The sequence below is a fragment of the Macrotis lagotis genome, chromosome 5 (genome assembly GCF_037893015.1).
Source record: "Macrotis lagotis isolate mMagLag1 chromosome 5, bilby.v1.9.chrom.fasta, whole genome shotgun sequence".
NCBI lineage: Eukaryota > Metazoa > Chordata > Mammalia > Peramelemorphia > Peramelidae > Macrotis > Macrotis lagotis.
The window spans coordinates 96,376,002-96,402,228 of NC_133662.1; the positions used below are offsets into that span (position 1 = coordinate 96,376,002).

The 26,227-nt window shown below is 35.6% G+C and overlaps 1 protein-coding gene across 4 annotated transcripts in view; it reads right to left on the minus strand.

The window, feature by feature from the left end:
- FBXL4 (F-box and leucine rich repeat protein 4) overlaps window positions 1–26,227 on the minus strand; it is a 135,779-nt gene that overhangs the window by 97,994 nt on the left and 11,558 nt on the right. For 2 of the 4 annotated variants that reach the window (XM_074187215.1, XM_074187216.1), the window contains 2 exons: window positions 1,478–1,607; window positions 240–823 (listed from right to left, as the gene is read on the minus strand). In XM_074187215.1, coding sequence (XP_074043316.1) covers window positions 240–751 — 512 coding nt within the window. In that variant the 5' untranslated portion in view covers window positions 752–823; window positions 1,478–1,607. Of the gene's footprint in view, window positions 1–239; window positions 844–1,477; window positions 1,608–17,143; window positions 17,199–26,227 lie in introns of those variants that run through there. The other 2 variants (XM_074187217.1, XM_074187218.1) reach the window with 2 other exon arrangements.

Here is a 26,227-nt window from a genome sequence, read left to right on the forward strand (position 1 = left end):
CTATTGAAAAAGAGAGCAGATTCAAGTTTCATAGTAAATTTGAGCTCAAAGATACTTAAGACCAAAGTCAGTATTAGTGGGGAAGTGAGAGGAGAGGATGGTATCAACATCCTGCTGAAAGTGAGAAATAGCAGTAAGGCTATATATTTGTGTGTATGTATATATTTAATCTGAAAATAAAACTATAACCAACTTGATTTTGGTCATTTGGTTACTTATATTGTTGAATGAAGTTTTACCTTACTTCAGCTGGTGGATTTGGGGAATAAGGATTTGCAGAACAAGCCAGAATTCTAATGACTGCCCCAGGATGATAAGTTTCCAGAACATGAACAGCAGTAGGATATACTGGTTCTTCAAAAGCAAGTTCTACATAGTCCTGGCTCTGAAAGTTTTGTGGAGTTCTCCTGAATGGCAAGGAAGCACTGGGACACTGATTCCACCATGTTCCATAAGTCCGAAATACAGCAGCCTGAGTAAAGTCCCCAGAACTTGGGTATACATTTGGTATACCCACCAAATTCCACATGGTGTATGACATACTGTTTTCACTGCCATAATGGGAACTGAAATCCAATACTTCTTTGGCATACTGGACTACTTCTGAATTAATAGGTAAAGTTCGACTGTTTGATTCAATAGTTCTACGGCTGTTCATCATTTCTCCTCTTGTAGCTGTCCTGGCTCGTCGCCGAAGGCATATATAATAAAACATAGTCAGAACTGTTAACATGGGAAACACTGGTGACATCTAGATATGAATTATGATGCTTCTAAAGGTCAGGTGTCCTCAGTAAGGTGTTTTAACTCTTTGAACGATCTTCTGAAAAAATAAAAGAAGTGCTAAATGAAAGAGAATGATTTAAATAGGTCAGAAAAACATGTTCAAAAATTAAACAAATGGACTTTTCTTCAATTTGGTTTGTCAGAAAAATCCAAAATTATTGAAGGAAATACACAGATCAAACATTTGATATTTGACTATAAGTGTATTCAATCAATCTACTAGTACTAAATAGAGTTTTAATTTCATTCATATTTTTAAGTCTGCATAGAAACTATATCTTAACAATATATAGATAATATAAGTAGATAGTATACTAATAAGAAATCTTTTTTTCTTTACCTGAATTCTACAGGCATATTCCAAGAAACATTGCCTTTGAATTTACTACTTAGTTGAAAAATATAATATATAGCTTGTATTGTATAAATATTTGATCTAAAAGTTGTATTTGTTATGGAAACAATTTCAAATTTTAATTGTTTCTATCACTTATTACTACTCTCAGACATATATGGCACAGATTTTACATTAAAGGAATATGGCTTTTTGAAGTTGATGGTTCATCAAGACCTAATAAAATTAACTATCTTATAAATTAAGGATAGACAATAAAGTTTTAACTTAGAATTTTTAGCACTATTTGTTAAAGCACTTTATGCTAGCCTCCCTGTTTGTCTAGATATCACTTACCCCACATGTGAAAATCATAGAATTCCCAAAAGAAACTCAAATGTAGGCACTCATCCATAGGTCCAGAATAGAGGGATATTCTAGGTTCCATGCAGATTTCATATATAGAAGTTGAAATGATAATCTTCATCTAGAAGACAAAAATTTGGGATTTGTTAATAATAAATTATAACTATTTTCTTTTTCCCAACTTATAAAAATCAAATCACCTAAGAATTATTACAGATTGGTAAATTAACTTTTGCTATAGTTATTTCATAACTGTCAACTATATTTTCAATTACAGATTATATGAAATCTTCATTAAATATTGACCTTAAGATTAATACATACAACATTTTGAAACAATGGATGTATATAGTTTCAGAAGAAAAGGAGTTGTATTAAGTGAGAAAGAATGAAAAATTAACTCACTATCAGATGAAAGATAATTCAGTAAGGTTAAAAGGAAAAAAGAAGAGAATAAAAATTGGTGATTTCCTTTCAGAAGGGTATTAAGGAAGCTATTAGTTAACCTTCTAAGAGAGATGTTTGCTATCTTCCCAGATCATATGATCAAGTTGGAACAAAAAGCCTCTCAAGATTTGTCAAAGTGGGTGACTACTATCCACTTCTGGTAAGTCACATGGGTATAAATGATATTGCCAGAAAAAAAAAACCAAAAAGTACGGCCAAAAATTATAAAATTTTTGGCATGAAATTTACCACTTTAGAGGTTTTAATCATGCATCAAAGACAATGGAGAGAGAAGAAAAAAAAGATTTGAGAAGTGAAGTAGTTAATTAGATCTTTATCTAAGAATTTAACAAAGGTTAGGGAGGACTGTCTGGAGTCTTGGATTAATTAAGATAGCTTTAAACTGAAAAGAAAATGGCAGAGAGAAAAGTGCCAATCTACATCCACCCAAGACAGACTTCAACAGTTAACCACAATTCAGAAAGTATAGAACCTGAATCACAAAGGGGTTCACAGAGGACAAAATGCATAAAGATAGTGATAGAACTCATGGGTTCCATTCACTGTCCACAAACACAGAACATATGGCTTATCAGGCATGATGAACTAGAAATTCTAACATAAGATAAATGTATAATTACAATCACTATAATAGTAACCACATCATCAGCATTTATAGAATGCCTCCCTGAGGCCAGACATGGTGCTAAGTGCTTAACAGGTATTATCTCATTGGATCCTCAGAACCCTGGAAAAGACATTTGAGGAAACTAAGACATCAGAAGTTAAGTGATTTGCTCAAGGTCATGAAGCTATTATCTGAGATAAAATTTGAACTAAAGTCTTCCTGCCTCCAAGCCACCTAAATTTGACCTCCTAGATATTAATGAGGTTTGATGAAATCCTTGACTAGAATGTAAAATGGAACCACATAAAATATTAAAAAAAAACAAAATAGAATGGCAGCAGGAGAAGAGTCTTAGGTGCTCTCTCCAAAATATTTCAAAAACTTAAAAAGTATGACTCTAACTTAATTTTCAAGAGAGAGAACCCACAGAAAGATCCAGTGAGGCAACTCTACAACCCAAGGTAACCTGGAAAATAGTGGGAAAACTGTGTTCCATGGGGTTGGAGGGGTGGCACTACATCTGAGCAAAGGAACTTCAGCCTCCTGGTAACAGCCCCAGGGCGCCTAGGAGTGCCAGCTCTTGGTAGCAGAAGCAGTTTTCTGACCTGCACCCCAGGGACCCTTTTCCAATATGATGTTCTAAAGGCATGTCAAAAATTAACATGTTCAAAACAGAACTCATTTTTTTTTCCCTAAAACATACTCTTTTTTTCCAAACTGCATTATTTAACTTGAAGGAATCACCATCCTTCCAGTCCCAAAGGGGGTCTTATCCTTGCCTCCTCAGGTTCACTTACCACCACATATCCATGCCAAATATTGCCATTTCTACCCCCCCAACATCTGACACATCTATTTCCTTTATTCTATTGGTATGATAACTAACCAACCTAGTCCAAGGCATCATGATCATTTGTCTGAAATAGTATGAGAGCCTCTTAATTAGTTGTACTGCATCATCTTTTCTTCCTCCACTGAACCACCTAAGTTGTGTTGGTCTGTGTTAAAAGTATTGGTCTGATCATATTACTCTTCCCTATTACCTATATGATAAAATATAAACTAGTTGGCATTTAAAGTCACTCATAACCTGTCCCCATATTCAGCACTAATACATTGCTTATTTTTCAGGCAAGCTATGGTCTTTAGTTTTCTTGCCATTCCTCATATGTGGTATTTGTCTTCTCTTTGTTTTGCATATTGACTATCTTTTCCTTCATCTCTGCTTCCTAAAACCATTTCCTTCAATGTTCAACACAAATAACACATTTTACATGCCTTTCTTGATTCACCCTACCCCGCCCAGTTCTAGTGCCTTTCCCCCCAAACTATCTTGTATCCATTTTGAAAATACCTATGTATATGTTACTTTCTCTAACTAGATTGTAAGTGTCTTTAAGGACTGGCAGGGTCTGTTTCACTTTTGTCTTTATATCCAGAGTCTACCACAGTCCCTCATATCTAGCAGGTGCTTAATAAATGTTTGTTAACAGAGAATAAAAACTATTATTTTGGTATCTTTATATCCCTATCCCTATATCCCTTTATATACCTAGAACATATGATAGTATCTTACACATTAACAAGTGCTGAATTGAATCAAATTGCTAATGTATACAAAAAACTGTCCCTATATTTATGGACTTTTCCTCAAGCATGTGATACACTAAGTATAAAATATAATCTGCAAAAGTACTTTGAAAAAGAATGTAGGGATTAAAAGAACATACACTGACAAAGTTACTTATTTATCTAAGAACATGTAGGCAAGTAAAAATTTGTACCCTGACTTTTGTGAAAAGAATGGTTACAAAATATCACTTTGTTACTTCTAGAGCATTTATCTTGAGGTTCTTTTTTTAAAAAAAAGATTTTTACAATCCTTTAAAAATGTGTCGAAACTTCCCCTTCAAAATATTTTCATCAAAAAAATATGATTTTGTCAAATTACTAAGGTAATCTAAATTCAAAATAATAGACAAGGTTACTATTGTTTTTACACTCACTTAAAAAAGAATATGGAGGTAGGGGTAGAGACAAGATGGCAGCGTGAAAGCAGGAATTCCCAGAAACTCGTTTCCCCCCCAAAACTCCAAAAGCCATCAAATTATGACTCTAGTTAAAATATAGAGGGGCAGAACCCACAGAAAGACTGCGTGATTTCCCAGTCCAAGACAACTTAGAATTACTACAGGAAAGATCGGCTTCACCAGGATCAAGAGGTGGAAAGAGCCCCAGCCACAGTGCAGCCGGACTGGGCACATGGGTCTGTGGCAGAGGGGGGTGGTTTCCAGACCTCTTGGCCCAAGGATCACCAGGGACAGCTTGAAGAGGTGATGAAAGACCTCTGCCACACCAGAGTAGAGCGACAGCCTCAGAGCAGCCCTGCCATGAAAACTTACAGCAGGAATTGGCAAAGTCATCCAACACATCCAGAGCTTTCAGCCCACAGATGGTAAGGGGGTTGGGGGGAGACTGCAGAGATCTCTCTGCTCTTCCTGGGGCAGGACTCTGCTGTATGCCCACACTCAGATAAAGGTTGCAGTTTGAGCCCCCACAACACTACTCTAGCCGAGAGGAACCATTCTTGCAACTCCAGGACAGAGGGGAGAACCTATGATTCTCCACATCCCAAAGCACAGACAAAAGAGCAGTCAGAACCTCTCATAAGACCTTGGAGGAATTAAGGTCCCTGTGGGGTGTCCCAAAAAAAACCCCAAGCCTTGGAAGTGCAGCAAATCAGTTATAGGCTGAGGAAATGAGCAAACAACAGAAAAAGAAGAATTTAGTCATAGAAAATTACTTTGGTCCCATGGAAGACCCAAATACATACTCAGAAGATGACAAAGTTGAAGTTTCTATATCCAAAACCTCCAAGAGAAAGAGAAAATAAGCTCAGGCAATGGATGAGCGCAAAAGAAAAAAGACTTTGAAAAGCAATTAAGGGAAGTAGAGGAAAAAATAGGAGGAGAAATGACAGTGATACAAATAAATCATGAAAACCAAGTCAACAGTTTGGCGAAAGAAATACAAAAAATACTGAAGAAAATAAATGTTAAAAACCAATTTAGGCCAAATGGAAAAAGTCACACAAAGGCAAATGAGGAGAAAATGCCTTAAAAAGCAGACCTGGCCAGCTGGAAAAGAGGATGAAAAAGTTCTTTGAAGAAAATAACTCCTTCAAATGAAGAATGAGACTAAAGAAGGCTAATGACTTTGCAAAAAATCAGGAAAAAATAAAACTGTACCAAAAAAAGACCAAAAATTAGAAGAAAATATGAAATATCTCACTGGACAAACAACTGATCCAAAAGAGATAATTTTAAAATTATTGAAAGTCATGACCAGGAAAATAGCCTAGACTTCATTTTTCAAGAAATAATACAGCAAAACTGCCCTGAGATCCGAGGAGAGGGTAAAATAGAAATTGAGGGAATTCACCAATCACCTCCCAAAAGAGATCCCAAAAGGAAAAACTTCCAGGAATATTATAGCCAAATTCCAAAACTCCTAAGTCAAAGAGAAAATACTAAAAGCTGCCAGAAACAACTAGTTCAACTACATGGCTCTCAGTCAGGATTACACAGGATCTGGCAACATCTACATTAAGGGCTCATAGGGATTGGAATACGATATTCCAGAAGGTATACAACCTTGGTCTACAACCGAGAATCAGCTACCCAGCAAAATTGAACATCCTCTTTCAGGGGGAAAGATGGACTTTCAATGAAACAGGGGGCTTTCCAACTTTCCTACTGAAACAACCAGAGCTGAACATAAAGTTTTATCTCCAAGTTCAGGACTCAGGTTAACCATAGAGGGGGTGGATGAGAAGTACTAATTATGAGGAACTTAATGATATTGCACTGTTAGTATTCCTGTATGGGAAGAAGATACTGATAACTCATATTAACTTTCTCATTTATTAGAGCAATTAGAAGAGCATAAATATAGTCAAGGCCCAGGAAGGAGCTGAACATAATGGTATAATATAGTAAAAAAGAGTCAATGGTTGATAAAGGAAAGTATTGGAAGGAAGAGAAAAGAGAGGAAGAAGGGGCTAAGATATTTCACATGAGTCAAGAAAAAGCTTTTTCAATGGAGTGGAATAGGGGAAGGTGAGAGGGAATAAGTGAGCTGTCATTCTCATCAGAAATGGCTCAGAGAGGAAATAACATACACACTTAACAGGGTACAGAAATCTATCTTACCCTAGAGGAAAGGGATGGGATAAGGGAGGGAAGGGGAGAGTAAGTGATAGAAGAGAGGGAAGATCATGGGAGAGGGTTCTCATATACAACACATTTCTGGACAGGGATAGGATGAAAAGAGAGAAAGAGAGAATGGAATAAATGAGAGTGGGGAGGAATAGAGTTGAGGTAAATAAAGCTAGTAATAGCAACTGTGGGGAAAATATTGAAGCAACTTCTGTGGTGGACTTATGCTAAATAAGACAACTCTTTTCAGAGACAGAGCCATTGGAATCTGAATATAGAGTGAAGTACACTTTTCCCCCCCTCTCACTACTGATGAGGTTTCTCATCCTTCAGGGGGTGGGGGATCATGTTAACACTCACAACAAGATTATTGAAATAATATAAAATAAACCCAAAAAAAAGAAAGAAAGAAAAAGTATGAAGATTTATATTTTTGTCTGATCATTTAGCAAGCTGGAATTAGAACTCAGGTAGCCTTTGTTATTTCACCTGCTTAGATCACTGCACCCATCATCTTCTTCCAACATTGTTTAAAGGAGTAACAATTCTCTAAAATACCTGAAGTTTTAAACTAGCAGCCAATGAATAGAAAAACAAAATCATTTTAAACTGCATCATGAGACTTCTACTCTCTTTGGAAAGCAATTTGTTCTATACTACATGATTCTATTATAATACAACTTTATTTCCAACTGCATCGTTCATATTCTAAAATGCTTTACAAAGTTAAATAATACAATTACAGAGAAAGTAATAGCAGTGGAAAAGAGAAATTAAGAGGTATAGACAAGGGAGAACATATGTTTTCTACTGAGATTTGAAGTGAGATGGAAAGTCGATGAGGCGGAGAGAAGCAGGATGGCAGGAACTACAGAGGAGTTCTGCCTGTACAGCAATAACCAGCTTGAAGAAAAAGAAGTTTGTAGTAGAAAAGTAAGAGAAAAGATTAAAAATGAGCTGGGGCCAAAGTGAATGAAAAGTTAAGTTTAAATAGTGTCCTGAAATAAGTTAAATAAGGTTTTTACAATATGGAAAACAAGTCTTACTTGTATAAGAGAAAAGGAGAATGGAAAATAAAGCACAAAAAATATTCTGAAGGCCAATGGTTATACTATTTCTGAAATAGTCCATGAGGAAAAATATGTCCACATTACAATAAAGTATTAAGTAAAAAAGTAGTAAGAAAGTACAAAAGAGAATTTCAACAGCACTTTTAAAAATCTAGATGTAGGGAAAAACTAACATTTTTAGGAATATATATGTATAATATACATTTTTATATATAATATCATATATAGAGAGAGATATATATGTCAGTAAAAGAAAACTTTGTAGTTGTGAATATTGCCAAAGTATTAAAGATATATTAAATTGAGAAGATATTTCTGGCTTAATCAAAAACAATATAATAGGGAATAGACTAAAATAGAAAATATAACTCAAGAAAGGGAATGAAATTAGATATGCACATTTGATCCACTTTCCAAAAAAAAAGAGAGATTCGTGTGTGTGTGTGTGTGTGTGTGTGTGTGTGTGTGTGTATCTGAGGGAAGATAGACAACATGGCTTGAGAAAGAAATTTTAAAGCATAAGTTCAAAGTATAAGGAATAATACTAAAATTAGACATACTCTTTCACTTAGTGATGCCATTAATAAATATTTACCCCTAAGATGGTCAAAGACAAAAGAATATAACTCTTATATACAATAATATTTGTAAGCAACAGTTTTTGTAGTAATTAAGACCTGGAAACAAAATGGGTATGCATCATTTGTGAAATGGCTAAAAAATTGTGGTAGATAAATGTAAAGGGTCATGATAAGAACTATAAGAATTGATGACTATGAAGAATTCAGAAATCTGGGGAGGTGTGCAAGAATTGGTACATGATAAAATAAGTAATTGAAGAAAAAATATAAACACTGATAATAATACATAGAAAAACAGCAGTGGAAAAACTTCAGAACATTGATAATTAAGTGAATAACCTTGATTTCCAGTGAATTGATGGCAAAGAATGCATCCCGCCTATCAGCAAAAAGGTGGTGTACAAGACTAAGGCATACACAGGCAGATATTTCCCATATTTTGATATATTTTACTAAATATTATTTACTTGGGCTGTATTGGGAGAAAGGGAATTGTTGGAGGTGACAATAAGGAAGGAAGGAAAGGAATTGAGGAAGAAATGAAGGCAGGAAGGCAGGAAGGCAGGAAGGAAGTCAAATTAAACTTGCTTTAGTTTTAAAAAGGTACATTTAAATGACATTAAAGAATAAAGATAGAAAACTGAAGAAAAGGCACACAGACCAAAAAACTTTCTACAAGAATTTGAAGAATTGGTATAAAGAAGGGGGGGGGGCTAACAAAAAACTGAAACATAATGGGCAAGAATCAGATATATGAAAAAGCTATGAAGATATCCAGAAGGAGGATGGAATGATACATATTGAAAATTCACTGGATCAAGGAGAATGAGGTAAAAAGAAATACTTCTGCAAGTACAAAAGGAGACTTGAATATATAAAAGATTTTTCTGTACTATAGTCACAAAGAAACTCTAATGGAAATTAAAGGAGGATTCTTGAAAGAGGTGATTGGAGACATAAAAGGAAGCTATTTCCTAGAATACTGATTTTTTTTAACATTCAAAGTTTTAAAATACAAGTCAGTGTATGGGTTCCATTACTGACATATAGACAACTAGAAAAATTATTAAAGGGAAACGAGTTTGTTAATGAAACAGATAATACAAAAACAGCAAGAATACAGGGACAAGCCAAAATTGTCCTTTAGTATTAAATATCCAATCACTCATCACTGACTTCCTATTAAATATATTCCAGTTAACTCATAAGCATCTCAGACTCAACACATCTGAAAGAGAATGCATTATTTAGCCCATCCTCACCTTTTAACTCATTCAACTTATTAACTTTATTATTTCTTGGTAAGGACATCATCCTTCTCAAATCCATTTTTATTCCCTGTCCCTTTTTCCCCCATGACTAATTGCCAAAGAATTCTTGATTATATGTGATATCTTTAATATTGCTCCCCTCTTCAGTCACAAGGCCACTTCCTTATTTCAAATATTCATCAACTCTGTCCTGCTAAAATAGCTTCATAATTGATCTTCCAGTTTTAAGTCTCTCTAATCTATCTTCCATCAGGCTCTAAGATACAGGTCTCATTATGCTCTAAAACCTTCTTTGGATTAATTAAGGCAGTTAAAAAAACATTTTAATTTAACATTTAAGACCCTCTACAATCTAGTTTTCTATACCTATCAGACTTTATTTCACAAAACTCTCCTTCATAACTCTACATTTAAACAAAACTAGATTGCAAACAGTTCTTTGAACTCTTCCCTCTGACACCTATAGATTTATATAAGCTGATCTCTATGTTCCACAAATGAACTCTGCAAATGAACAATCTTTGGAAAGTAGAATTAGAAGGCAGAAATAAAAGCAAGACAGGGTTACGGGGGGGGGGGGGATTAAAAACTTCTAATACCAAACAAACCAATGCAACCAAGATTAAAAGAAATGCAGTAAATTGGAAAACAATTTTTACAAATAATGTTTCTGACAAAGGAATCATTTATAAGATATATAGAAACCTGAGTCGAATTTATAAGAAAACAAATCATTTCCCAATTGATAAATAGTCAAAAGGACATGGAAAGGCAATTCTCAGTTGAAGAAATTAAAGTTATCTACAGTAATATGAAAAATTGTTCCAAGTCATTATTGATTAGGGAAAGGCAAATTAAAATAACTCTGAAGTACCACCTCACATCTATCATATTGGTAATATGACTAAAAAGGAAAATGATCAATGCTGGAGGGGATGTGGAAAACTGACACTAATGCATTGTTGGTGGACTTGTGAATTCATCCAACCTTTCTGGAGAGCAATTTGGAATTATGCCCAGGGGGCAATAAAATTGTGCATTACCTTTGATCCAGTAATATAACTACTAGGTCTATATCCCAAAGAGATCATGAAAAAGGGTAAAAAATCCACAAGTAAAAAATATTCATAGCAGTTCTTTTCGTGGTGGCAAAGAATTGGAAACTGAGGGATGCCCATCAACTGGAGAATGGCTAAACAAATTGTGACATATGAATGTTATGGAATACTATTTTTCTATAAGAAATCATGACTTCAAAAAAGCTTGGAAAGACTTACATGAACTGATACTGAATGAAATGAGCAGAACCAAAAAAACATTATACACACTAAAAACAACACTGGATGATGATCATCTGTGATGGACCTGATCATTTCAGCATACAATATCAAAGACAATTCTAAAAGACTTGTAATACCATCCATATCAAGATAAGAAACCGCAGATCAAAGCTTACAATCTTCAATTTTTAAAAGTCATCTTTTGTATTATGTCTGTTTTTTCTCTCCCTAGTATTTTTCTTCCATTTGGATTTGATTCTTCTTTCACAACATGAATCTATGATTAGCATAGTTACACATGTAGAGCCTATATTAGCTTACTTTTTGTCAGGGGGAGGGGGAGAGAAGGGAGGAAGGGAGAAAAATGTAAAACTTTGCAAAATTAAAAAAAATATTGATGAAAACTACCCTTGTATGTAGTTGAAAAAACACATAAAGAAAAATACTTAAACTGAAAAGAAAAACTACCTGTACCCATGAAGAGGTTAAAGAAATCATAGAAGGAAATAGAACAGTGCTGAGCACATTCCTTCTCTCTCACCACCTTCTTTATTGTAAGGAAGGGAAAAGGAGAAAAGCTAGACAAAAATGAAAAAAGGATAGGATGGAAGGCAATACACAAGTAAAACTATAAATAGGAATGGGATGAACTCACTGATAAAACAAAAGAGGAAAACAAAATAGGAAAACCAAAAATGTCGTATACATGTTAAGAAACATGGAATATGAAAATTCAAACAGTGCTAAAATAAAAGACTAGAACAAAATTCATTAAGTTTCACTAAACAAAAAAAGTCATGATAGAAATCATTATCTTAAACAAAGCAACAACAAAAATAGGGTGTTTTTTTTAAAGAGATACATAGGAAAAGTAATGCTGAAAAGGTACAATTGTCAAGAATTACCATATTTCCCCACATATAAGATGTACCCTTTTCTGAAAAATTTGGAGTCTAAAAACTGGGAGCATCTTATACAGTGATTGTAGATTATTTTACTTGCATTTCCTGCTTTTTCATGCTTGTTGTCTTTATGCTCATTGTTTTGCATTTGTTCCTGGTATATTAGGTTACATTTTGTCACATTCTGCCCAGAAATGGCTCAGAAAAGACTTTTGAACAGTGCTGAATTCAAGTTAAAAGTGATCCAGTTTGTAAAAGTGAATGGAAATCATGCTGTTGAAGGAAAGTTTGATCTTCCTTCAACTAAGAAAACAATTGAAGACTGACTAAGGGGAAAAAGAAACCCAACTGAAAATGCCCCAGCAGAAGAAGGCCATGAGAGACAAGTCAGCAAAATGGCCTGAATTAGAGAGGGGTGGGTTGAAGAGCAAAGACTACAGAATAGTCTTGCATTATTTGAATCTCTTTCCCATTTTATTTCAATCTTTCTCCACATGACTGGCAGAATCTGTTATTTCTGAACTGAACTGCTAAATTTAACCATTTTTTTCCCTTCTCTGGGGATAATCTTTAATTATTTAATTGGTATTTCATTTTCTGTGCTCTTAAGTTCTTGGCAGTTTTATTATTTCATGCATTATGATGTTAAGATTTTTTTTTTGGAATTCCTGTGTCAACAAAGATGGTTCAGCAGGAGGCAAGAAGAATTGTTGATGAAAACGAAGTGACTGATTTCAAAGGAGGACACAAATGGGGCTTCAGATTCATGAAACAGAATTGGTTAAGCATGCATCTATGCACCAGACTTGCCCAGGGAGTACTTGTGGTCAACCACAGACCAGAGCACAGACAGAAGAGTAGTCTCTCCTAAGACAGTGACTGGTCATCAAATACAGATGAGGACAAACTAAAGGATGGGAGTTTAGACAGTGATGAGGAGTTGTATGAATTTTATGATGAATAAAACTTGAGTTCAATAACTTTATGCAATATATTTTTTTTAATTTCAGGCCCCCAAATTAAGGTGCATCTTATACATGGGAGCATCTTATACATGGGGAAACACAGTATTATTCAATGCTTATCATTTGTGCACCAAATGACCTTGCATCTAAATATTTAAAGTCAATTAATTTCCAAGAAAGAACAGACAGCAACTAAAATAGCTAAGGATCATTCAGAGACAGACAAATCTAATAAAAAAATTAAACAAGAAGGAAATCAAGAATATAAAAAAACTTTGAAAAATTACAAAGATGGTTGAATTGGACAAATAACTAAAAAAAGAAAAACAGAAAAAAATTAACAAGTAAAAAAATTCCAATTCTCATTCCTTTTAGTTTCCCTAGCATACTTGAGGTCCCAGCCAAAATCTACCTTCTGCAAGAAGTCTTTCTTGGTTAACAACCCCTTTTCCTCCTTTAACGTGAGTACTTTCCTCTTGAAATCATCTCTAAGTTATCCTATATTGTATCTGTACACAGTTATATGCATGTTATTCTCTCCATTTGATTATGAACTCCTGAGGTCAAAAAATCTTTGTAAAAATCAAAGCAAATATTTGCTTTGTAAACTTAGCTGGTGTTAATAAGGTCAATGTTTCTTTTATTAAAAAAAATTGGGCAGGCAGATGAGCAGTGGATTGAGTTCAAATTCCACTTCAGATACTTACTAGCTATGTGACACTGAGCAACTGAACCAGAATTCCTAAAAAAAGAATACAATATGAAAAATTAAAGAAAAACTAAAACACCTGTGCAAACAGTTTCTTCGATTCAGGATTTCTTTTTGAAAATGTTTCAAATCCTACCTCATTATTGAATTTCTATTTTTTTCCCCATTTACAGTTAAATTCAGATTTGCAGGATAGATAACCTTGGGCTACCTCCTGCTCCACTGATCCTTGGAAAATATTATTCCATTTCACCCTCTTTTCTAGTGGGTACAGACAGTCTTGCATTATTTGAATATCTTTTCCTTTTTATTTCAATCTTTCTCCTCATGAATGGCAGAATTTGTTATTTCTGAACTGAATTGCTAAATTTAACCATTTTTTTTCTTTTCTGGAGATAATCTTTAATTATTTAATTGGTATTTCATTTTCTGTACTCTTAAGTTCTTGGTAGTTCTATCATTTCATGCATTATAATGTTAAGGGGTTTTTTTGGGTGGGGGGGGGTGAGCTGTCATATTCTTCTGGAGAGCTATAACCTTGAGATTGTCTCTATGTATTTTGTCTTTAAGACCAGTATGTACTGCTTGAAGCTAAGTATGTAATGTTTGTTTTTTTCTTTTCTTCTAGATTGCCCTTTGCTTCTATGAATTTGATTTCCTACTTTATGTTGTCTTTTTTTTGTTTCTTTGCCATTGGAGATTCCATTTTTTTCTATTTTGCCCATTATTTTTATTTAGAAATTTTTGCTCTCATAATTCTCATCAATCTTTCGAATCATTTAGAAACCAGCTGGTTTGGGGATTCCTTGTTTTCTTAATTTCCACAGGCTACTTCATCTCACTGAGTGTTGGATCATTTTTCTTTGTTTTTCAACATTTATGCAGATGTCCCTAAACTCATTTACAAGATCTGAAGTTCATATAGCTTTCTGTTATTAACATTTTTTAAAATTAGAAAACCTACAAAGAAACAAACCTAAAGTAAATATAAAAGAGAAGATATTAAAATACAAAGGGAAAGATAAATAGGAAACAAAAAAATAGAAATTATAAATAAAACTAAAATTTGGTTCTTTGAAAAGACCAATAAAATTGATAAACCCTTAACTAATCTGTTAAAAGGATGAGAGCAGAAAATCAAATCAATAAAATAACAAAAAAACAATTATCAGAGCAAAACCAGAACAAATAAAAAAAGAATAATCAGAGCATGGAAAGTTATATTCTAATAAAACTGAAAACACAAAAGAAATATAAGAATATATTCAAAAATTTAAAATATCCATACTAACAGAAGACTAATTATAAATATTAAAGAATTCAATCTCAAAAAAGAAGAGACCTAAATATGAAAAAAATGGTCCTGATGGATTCCCTATGACTTCTATGGAAATTTTAAAGATCAGTTAATGTTCATCCATTAAAAGTTATTCTCAAAAACATAAAAGAAAGAACCTTACAAAATCTTTTAATGAGATAAATATAAACCTAATACTTAAACCAGGAATAGATAAAACATGGAAAGAAAACTGAAGGTCAATCTTAATAATGAACACTGACTCAAAAATTTTAAACACAATGCCACCCAACAGCCTACAGAAATTTATCCAAGAGGCCACTGATTATTATCATGAAGAATTTATATCAGGGATCCAAGGATGGTTCAACATTAGGAAAACAATCAACATAATTAAAAAACTATTCAAAATAGCACGATCATCTCAATAGATGCAGAGCAAGTATTTGACAAAGTGCAAAACCTCTCTTTGTCAAAAAGCCCTACAAAATACAGACATAGAGGGACCTTTAAAAAAAATAAAAAGTATCTAAAATTTTAAAAAAAGCATCCTTTGCAATGGGGAACTTTTCAAATAACTGATAGGAGTTAGACAAGGATCCCCACTCTCCCCAATAGTATCTGATAAAGCCAGCAACAGAGATAAAATGGAAAGACATTAAAGGAATAAAGACGGATAGAGAAAAAAATAAAATTATTCCTGCTCACTAATGACATAATGGTCTATTTAGAAAATCCTGATTCAGGTATGGCCAAGATGGCGGAGAGAAGACAAGCACAGTTTTAAAATTTCCTGATCTTTCCCCATATATATTAGACAAACCTCTTAAACAGAAATCCGATCAACAAAACCCAGAAAGAAAAGACAGGATAAAGAGCAACTACCTCAGGATTTGTCTTCCACAATCATGGGTGCGTCTGGGTGCAGAGGGTGAACTCTGCCAGGAGCACTGGACCAGCAGAGCCTGGGAGCCTGGATTGGCCATAGATTAGCCTAATTAGCAGCAGAGCTGGAGCCCATGATCCTGAGGACCCAACAACTGAACAGGCTTGATCAGTGGCCCAGCATGATCAGCGGCAGGGCTAGAGTCCGGGGCAACAGCAGGGGCTTCGGTCAGCTAGGGAGCAGAGGAATTGCTGTTGGTGCTGACCTTCTGGAGCTTGCTGACACGCTAGAAGGAGAGTTCTAGTGTGGGAGAGCTAGAGACATCATCCCTGGGCTCCTCTGGTTAGGAGGAACTCAAGGGTCTACACCTCCATTTCAGCTGAAGTCTCTTCTCAAGAACAAACACAATTACACACTATCTCTGCCCCAGGCTAAGGCCAAACAGCAGAACCACCTCAGCTAACAACATCAGGATATAGCTCACTATTGATCAAAGACGAAAGTATTTAACAGCTTCAACCACTCCATCTAGGCCAAGGGAGAGTGAGGGCCTCAATCAAGGTCACAGACACTCCAGAGAAAGCAACCTGCTCCCTACTGACCAGCTGGAGATATTACACTCAGTGACCAAAAATCTAGCACCCCTACTGGCCATCTGGGGATAAAGCACTCAGTGAGTAAAGCCTCTTAGGGATCCCAACACCAAACTTCTGTGAACCAGCCCCTCCACAACTCAAAGTCTTAGTAAAATGAAGAAAGGCCAGAAGAAGGAGGGTCCATAGAAAAATTCTTGGAAAGAAAAGACCCTAACTCAGAGAGACTTAAAACCTCTGAGGAGAAGATGATCTGGTCTCCAGCACAGAAAGACTTCCTTGAAGAAATAAGAAAGGAGTTTAAAAAATCAAGGGTAAAATTTGGGAAAAGAAACCCAAGAGAAGATTAACACCTTGCAACAAGAAAACAAATCATTGAAAAATACAATTGGACAAATACAAAATGAGAATAATTCTCTCAGATACTCAATAGCACAAATTTAAAAAGAAAATAATTCTCTCCAAATCTTAATTGGTCAAATGGAAAGCTCTTTCAAAAATACAATTGAGGGGCGGCTAGGTGTGCAGTGGATAGAGCACGGGCCCTGGAATCAGGAGTACCTGAGTTCAAATCTGGCCTCAGTCACTGAATAATTGCCAAGCTGTGTGGCCTTGGGCAAGTCACTTAACCTCATTTGCCTTCCATAAGGAGTTGCAAAAGGTAAATGAAGAAAATTCTTCTCTAAAAAAAAAAAGAATGTAGTCTGTGGAAACTAATGACTTCATGAGATAGCAAGAGCCTGTTAAACAAAACCAAAAAATAGAAAAAATAGAAGAAAATGTAAAATACCTCATAAGCAAAACCACTGACCTTGAGAATAGATCGAGAAGAGACAACTTGAGAATTGTAGGTCTTCCTGAAAACACTGAAGAGAAAAAAAGCCAAGACTTAATATTACAGGATTTAGTGATGGAAAATTGTCCTGATTATTATGGAATCAGAGGGCAAAATAGTTATTGAAAGAATATGCTGCTCCCCTCCGGAAAGAGATCCTAAAATGAAAACACCAACAAATGGTGTGGCCAAATTCCATAACTATCAGATAAAAAAGAAAATCCTGCAAGCAGCCAGAACGAAACAATTTAAATACCAAGGAGCCACAGTAAGGATTACAGAGGACCTGGCTGTCAACATTAAGAGATTGGAGGACCTAGAACCAGATATTCTGAAGAACAAGGGAACTTGGAATGCAACCAAGAATCCACTATCCAGCAAAGTTGAGCCTTCTCTTTCAGGCAAAAAGATGGACATTTAACAAAATGGAAGACTGCCAACAATTCTTGATGAAAAAATCAGAGCTAAATAAAAAATTCAGACATCAAACAGGAGGTTCAAGAGACACATGAAAAGATAAAAAGACAAGGGTGGGGGTAAAGGAAAAAACTGCTATCCAATAAGATGAAACTGCTATGTCCCAGCATGAGAAAAAAAGTCTCATAACTCTTAAGAACTGGAACTCTATCAGAGAAAATACACATAGCCAGAAGTGATGGATACTCAGGATTTTCTATGACTCAGAATGATTTAAAAACACTTCCTCCTTAGAAAGGGGGGGATAGGAAGGAGATGGGAGAAGGGAGGGGATTGAATGGGGTAAATCTCATTACATTAAGAGGTACAAAAAGCCTATGATAATAGAGGGGAAGAAGGGAGGAGATGAGAAACACCTGAATCTTCCTCTCATCAGACTTGGCTTAAAGTTAACTTACACAAAATCAGTTAAGTTAAAAAACATCTTACCTTTCAAGTATTAAAAGGGGGGAAGAGGAGGGGGGTTGGAGACAGGGAAGGGGAGGAAAAGGGGAACTAACAGAAGGAAGGGAAGGGAAAGGGAAAAAAGGGAAAGGGGAAAGAAAGGAGAGAAGTGGATATAGGAGGGCAAACACATCGAAGGGAGTGGTATTCAGAAACAAAATACTAGGGAATATGTATAAAGGGAAAAAAGTGGGGAAAATACAAACAGAGGGAAGATGGCTTAAAGGGCAACAAAGTTAGTAATTATACTTTGAATGTGAATGAGATGAACTCTCCCTTAAAACTTAAGTGAATAGCAAAGTGGATTACAAACCAGAATCCTACAATATGCTGCTTACAAGAAACTTATTTGAAGCAGAGAAATACATATAGAGCAGAGGGAAAAGGTTGGAGCAAAATATATTTTGCTTCAGCTGAAGTGAAAATAGCATGGGTAGCAAACCTTATCTCAGACAAAGCAGCTGCAAAAATAGGTAGCATTAAAAGAGATAAGGAAGGAAACTATATCCTCCTAAACGGTACCATAGACAATAAAGTGATTTCAATAATGAATATGTATGCACCCAATGGGATAGCATTCAAATTCTCAGAGGAGAAGCTGAAAGAACTACAGGAAGACATAGACAGCAAAAAACTCTACTAGTGGAAGACCTCAACTTCCTGCTCTCAGATTTAGATAAACAGAATCATAAAATAAACAAGAAAGAAGTTAAGGAGGTAAATAGATTGTTAGAAAACCTAGATATGGACTTATGGAGGAAATTGAATGAGGATAGAAAGGAATATACCTTTTTCTCTGCAGTACATGGCACTTATACAAAAATTGACCATGTACTAGGGCATAAAAACCTAATAATAAATTGCAGAAAGGCAGAAATATTGAATATAACTTTCTCAGATTCCAATGCAATAAAAATCATATGCATTACTGGGCCAGGGAGATATAGCACTAGAACTAATTGGAAACTGAATAACCTCATTTCAAAGAATGAGTAGATCAAACAATAAATTATAGAAAGAATCATTTTGTCCTAGATAATGACAGTAATGAAACAACATACCAAAACCTATGGGATTCACCAAAAGCAGCTGCCATGGGAAATATTATATCTTTAAATGCTTACATAAATAAATTAGAGAAAGTGAAAAACAATGAACTAAATATGCAACTAAAAAAAAATCAGAGAAAGAACAAATAAAAACCCCAATTAAATACTAAATTAGACATTCTAAAAATTAAAGGAGAAATAAAATCAAAAGCAAAAAAACCTACTGAATTAATAAATAAAACCAAGAGTATGTTTTATGAAAAAACAATAAAAATTGATAAACCTTTCATCAATTTGATTAAAAAAAAACAAAGAAGAAAACCAAATTGCTAGTATCAAAAATGAAAAAGGTACACTCACCACAAATGAGTAGGAAATTAAAGTAATAATTTGGGATTATTTTGCCCAACTATGCCAATAAATTTGACAATTTAAGTGAAATGGGTGAATATTTACAAAAATATAAGTTGCCCACATTAAATGAAGAGGAGATTGAATACCTAAACAATCCTATCTCGCCGGCCAAGATGATGGAGAGAAGACAGGCACAGTTCTAAAGTCTCCTGATCTCTTCCCCATCTATCACATGAAACAAACCTCTTAAAAGAAATCCAACCCACAAAACCCAGAAAGAAAAGCCAGGAGAAAGAACATCTACCTCAGGATTTGTCTCTGGTGGCAGCACCCAGCCGAATTCGGGTGGGTGAGTCTGGACTCAGAGGGAAGATCAGCCCAAGATCTGCCAGATTAACAGCTGAACTGGAGCCAGGAGTCTGAGGGGCCTGAGAGCCGGACCTGCTGGATCGGCTGTGGGGCTAGACAGTAGGGGCTTGAGTCAACTAGGGAGCAGAGGTGCTGGTGTTGGTGCTGTCCCCCAGGAGCTTGAGGGCAGGGCTGGGGGGAGAGTTCTGGTGCAGGAGAGCTGTGGACACCATCCCTGGGCTCCTCTGGTCTGAGGAACTCTGAGTCCCATTACAACTCAGACTTCTTCCTGAACAAAGGCAAACTACTTCTGCCTCAGGCCCAGGTGTGTGACCAGCCCAGCTGAGGAATGACCTCAGGACCAGGGTAAAGCCCACCATTGATTGAAGAAAAAAGAATTAAATAGCTCCAGCTCCTCCCTTCAAGCAAAGGGAGAAGGCTTCAATCTAGGTCACAGACACTCCAGAGAAATCAGCCAACACCTCCTACTGGCTATCCAGAGAAACTGCACTCAGTGTGTAAAGCCTTTAGCATCCCAAGCCCCTGTGAACCAGCCCCTCCCCAACTCAAGGTCTTAGCAAAATTACGAAGGGTCAGTGGAAAGGTGGATCCACAGAAAAATTCTTGGAAAGGAAAGACCCTAACTCAGAGAGACCTGGAACCTCTGAGGAGAATACAATCTGGCCTTCAGGACAGAAAGACTTCCTTGAAGAAATAAGGAAGGAGCTTAAAAATTTGGGAGAGTCAATACCTTACAACAAGAAAACAAAACCTCAGATAGTAAAATTGGACAAATACAAAAGGAGAATAAATCTCTCAGATCATCAACTGGACAATTACAAAATGAGAATAATTCTCTCAGATCCTCAATTGGGCAAATGCAAAAAAAGAAATTAATTCTCTCAAAACCTCAGTTGGTTAAATGGAAAGCTCTTTCAAAGTAGAATTGACCAATTGGAAAAGGAGTTGCAAAAGGTTAATGAAGAAAACTCCTCCCCCCCCAAAAAAGAAAGGAGTCTACAGAATCTAATGACTCCATGAGACAGCAAGAGTCAGTTAAACAAAATCAAAAAAATAGAAAAAAATAGAAGAAAATATAAAATACCTCATCAACAAAACCAATGACTTCAAGAATAGATCGAGGAGAAGCAACCTGAAAATTATAGGACTTACTGAAAACATTGAAGAGAAAAAAAGCCTGGACTTAATATTACAGGATCTAGTGATGGAAAACTTCCCTGATATCATGGAATCAGAAGGCAAAGTAGTTGTTGAAAGAGTACATCGATCCCCACCAGAAAAGATCCTAAAATGAAAACACCAAGGAATGTTGTAGCCAAACTCCAGAACTATCAGATAAAAGAGAAAATCCTGCAAGCAGCCAGAAAGAAACAATTTAAATATCAAGGAGCCACAGTAAGGATCTTGCAGGACCTGGCTGCATCAAAGTTAAGGGATCGAAGGGCCTGGAACGAGATATTTCGAAGAGCAAGGGAGCTTGGAATGCAGTCAAGAATCTACTTTCCCACAAAGCTGAGCATTCTCTTCAAGGGAAAAAGATGGACATTTAACAAAAGGGAAGAATTCCAAAAAAGTTCTGATGAAAAGACCAAAGCTAAACAGGAAATCTGGACATCAAAGAGGAGGTTCAAGAGACTCATGAAAAGGTAAAAAAAGAAAAGGGGGGGACGGTAAAAGGGGAAAAAAAAATTCAATCCAGTAAGTAGAAACTGGCTATATCCCAGCATGGGGGAAAAAAAGATTCTCATAAATCTTGAGAATTGTAACTCTAACAGGGAGAATATACCTAGCCAGAAATGATGGACATTCATGACCTATCCATGAGACTGCTATCTAAAAGATGTAGCTGACGTTAACCCCACTTGGGAGAAAGACTAATAACTCTCAGGAATTTTGACTATATTCAAGAGAATATACAGAACTAAAAGGGACAGATACTTAAGAATTTTCTATGACTTAGATAGAATGTTCTAAAAAACACTACCTCCTTAAAAAGGGGACAGGAAAGAGACTGGAGGAGGGAGGAGATTGAATGGGGTAAATCTCATTACACTAAGAGGTACAAAAAACCTATGGTAATAGAAGGGAGCAGATGAGAAACAACTGAACCTTCTCATCAGACTTGCCTTAAAGTCAACCTACGCATACTCAGTTAACTTAAAAAAAACATCTAAACTTTCAAGTATTAAAAGGAGAAAAGGGGGGGAATGGAAAAAGGGAAAGGGGAAAGGAAGGGGAGGGGTGATATAGGAGGGCGAGGGGTGATATAGGAGGGCAAACACTGAAGGGAGTGGTATTCAGAAACAAAATACTGGGGAATATGGATAAGGGAGGAAGGGGGAAAAATACAAACAGAGGGAAGACAGCACAGAGGGCAATAAAGAATTAGTAATCATAACCTTGAATGTGAATGGGATGAACTCTCCCTTAAAACATATGCAAATAGCAGAGTGGATTAAAAATCAGAAGCCTACAATATACTATTTACAAGAAATTGATTTGAAGCAGAGAGATACATATAGAGTAAAAGTAAAAGGTTGGAGCAAAATATGTTTTGCTTCAGCTGAAGTAAAAAAAGCAGGAGTAGCAATCCTTATCTCAGAAAAAGCAGCAGCAAAAATAGATAGCATTAAAAGGGATAAGGAAGGAAACTGTATCCTCCTAAAAGGTACTATAGACAATAAAGTAATTTCAATACTAAATATGTATGTGCCCAATGGTATATATAGTATCCAGATTCTTAGAGGAGAAGCTGAAGGAGTTACAGGAAGACATAGACAGCAAAACTCTACTAGTGGGAGACCTCAACCTCCCACTCTTAGATTTAGATAAATCTATCTATCTATAAAATAAACAAGAAAGAAGTTAAGGAGGTAAATAGGTTGTTAGAAAACTTAGACATGATAGACTTATGGAAGAAACAGAATGGGGATAAAAAGAAATATACTTTCTTATCTACAGTACATGGCACTTACATAAAATATGGCCATGTGCTAGGCCATAAAAACCTAATAATCAATTGCAGAAAGGCAGAAAAAGTGAATAAATCTTTCTCAGATCATAATGCAATACAAATCATATAAGTAAGAGTTGGAGAACATCACCAAAATCCAATTAGATGATTTCAATTACATTAAATTAAAAAGTTTTTGCACAGATAAAACCAATGTAACCAAGATCAAAAAAAATGTAGTAAATTGGGAAACAATCTTTACAACTAATGATTCTGACAAGGACTAATTTCTAAAATATACAGAGAACTGAATCATATTTTTAAAACAAAAAGCCAAATGGTCAAAGGATATGCAAAGGCAATTTACAGATGAGGAGATCAAAGCAATCCACAGTCAAATGAAAAAATGCTCTAAATCATTAATTATTAGAGAAATGCAAATTAAAGCTTCTCTGAGGTACCACTTCACATCTCTCAGATTGGCCAATATGACCACAAAGGATAATGATCATTGTTGGAAGGGTTGTGGGAAATCTGGGACACTATGACACTGTTGATGGAGCTGTGAACTCATCCAACCCTTCTGGAGAGCTATTTGGAACTGTGCCCAAAGGGCAACAAAAAATGTGCATACCCTTTGACTCAGCAATACCACTACTGGGTCTATACCCTGAAGAGATGATGAAAAAGGGTAAAAACATTACTTGTACAAAAATATTTACAGCAGCCCTGTTTGTGGTGGCAAAGAAATGGAAATCAAGTAAATGTCCTTCAATTGAGGAATGGCTTAGCAAACTGTGGTATATGTATGTCATGGAACACTATTGTTCTATTAGAAACTAGGAGGGACAGGATTTCAGGGAAGCCTGGAGGGATTTGCATGAACTGATGCTGAGTGAGATGAGCAGAAACAGAAAAACACTGTATTCCCTAACAGCAACATGGGAGTGATGTTCAACCTTGAAGGACTCGCTCATTCCATCAGTGCAACAATCGGGAACAATTTGGGGCTGTCTGCAAAGGAGAGTGCCATCTGTATCCAGATAAGGAGTTGTGGAGTTTGAACAAAGTTCAAGGACTATTCCCTTTAATTTAGAAAAAAACAGACATCTTATTGTCTGATCTTGTTACCTCTTAGACTTCTCTTCTCTTCTTTAAGGATATGATTTCTCTCCCATCACACCCAATTTGGATCAAGGTACAACATGGAAACAAGGAAAAGACTGACAGAGTGCTTTTTGTGGGGGGGGGGGGGGAGGGAAGCAAGATTGGGGGGGAAATTGTAAAACTCAAATATATCTTTAATAAAAATAAATTTAAAAAAAACAATCCTATCTCTTTGAAACACCTAAGAAAAAATCTCCAGGGCCTGATGGATTCACAAGTAAATTCTACCAAACATTTAAGGAAAAATTGGTTCCAATTCTATATAAACTCTTTGGAAAAACAGAAGTCTGTCTAACTCTTTCTATGACACCAATACGGTGCTGATACCTAAACCAGGAAGAGTTAAAACAGAGAAAGAAAATTATGGACCTATCTCACTGATGACTATAGATGCAAATATTTTAAATAAAATCTTAACAAAACAATTACAAGTTATCCCTAGGATAATACATTTGGACCAAGGAGGATTTATCCCAGGAATGCAGAGTTGGTACAATATTAGGAAAACTGTTAGTATAATTAATTTTATCAACAACAAATCTATCAGAAATTAAATGATTATATCAATAGATGCTGAAAAAGATTTTGACAAAATACAGCACCCATTCCTAATAAAAACACTAGAGAATGTAGGAATAAGTGGATTGTTCCTTAGAATAATAACCAGTACCTATCTGAAACCATCAACAAGCATTATATTCAATGGGGAGAGGCTACAGGTATTCCCAATAAGATTGGGGGTGAAACAAGGATGCCCATTATCACCACTACTATTCAATATCATATTAGAAAAGTTAGCTTCAGCAATAAGAGAAGAAAAAGAAATTGAAAGAATTAGAATTGGGAAGGAAGAGATAACATGATGGTATATCTAGAGAATACCTAGAGAATCCCAAGAAATCATCCAAAACACTACTGGAAACAATTAGCAATTTTAGCAAAGTTGCAGGATATAAAATAAACCCTCATAGATCCTCAACATTTCTACATATGACTAGCAAGATAAAGCAGGAAGAGCTAGAAAAAGAAATCCCATTCAAAGTAACCTCAGACAATATAAAATACCTGGGAGTCTATTGGCCAAGGCATACTCAGAAACTTTTTGAAAACAATTACAAAACACTTCTCACAAAAAAATCAGATTTAAATAACTGGGTAAACATCAACTGATCATGGATAGGTCAAGCTAATATAATAAAAATGACAATTCTACCAAAACTAAACTACCTGTTTAGTGCCCTACCAATCTGTGGGTACACAGGCTATTCTAACTGCCATGACACAAATCATCTCCAAGTTAACTGCCACCTGGACAATCTCAGGAGCTGGCAAGCTGCCCTTAGAGATAAAGTTGTGCCGGAGTCCTTGGGAGCTGGACATTCTGCCCCACCGACCAAGGGCAGTAGACAAAGCTGTGTCTTATCACCTCCTCCCTAACATACTCCCTTATCCTGTAATGCAAGATGCTGCACGTACACACCACTTGCAACACCATTCCCTCATTATTCTTTGTTCTACCCTGGAAGATCTAACAGTATATATGTAATAGCTAACCAGTAATAAAATTGAGCTGGAGGCATAAGGCAGCAGTGGCTTGACTCCTTATTCTCAGCTCCCCTCGGGAGGGAGGGTCACCGCTGTGGGCCCCAAGGAAGCAAGCCACAACACCAATCAAAATTCCAAAAACTTACTTTAATGAATTAGAAGTTGTAAGTAATTTCATATGGAGAAATAAAAATACATAAGAATTTCCAGGAATTCAAAGGAAAAAAGTACAAAAGAAAGTGGTTTAGCCCTACCAGATCTAAAATTATATTATAAAGCATATGTCTTGTATTGGCTAAGAAATAGAGTGGTGGACCAGTGGAGTAGACTAGGTGCAATAGCAGGAAACAATTATAGTAATCTGCTGTTTGATAAACCCAAAGAGTCCAGCTACTGGGATAAAAACTCTCTTCGATCACAATGGACACAGGATTTAGACGTAAAAAAACAATATTATAAGCAAACTAGAAGATCAAGAAGTAGTTTACTAGTCAGATCTATGGAAAGAGGAGCAGTTTATGACTAAGGAAGAGATGGAGAACATCATTAAAAACAAACTAGATGATTTTGATTACAATAAATTAAAAACCTTTTGCACAGACAAAACCACTGTAACCAAGATCAAAAGAAATGTTGTAAATTGGGAAACAATCTTTACAACTAATGTTTCTGACAAAGGACTCATTTCTAAAATAAACAGAA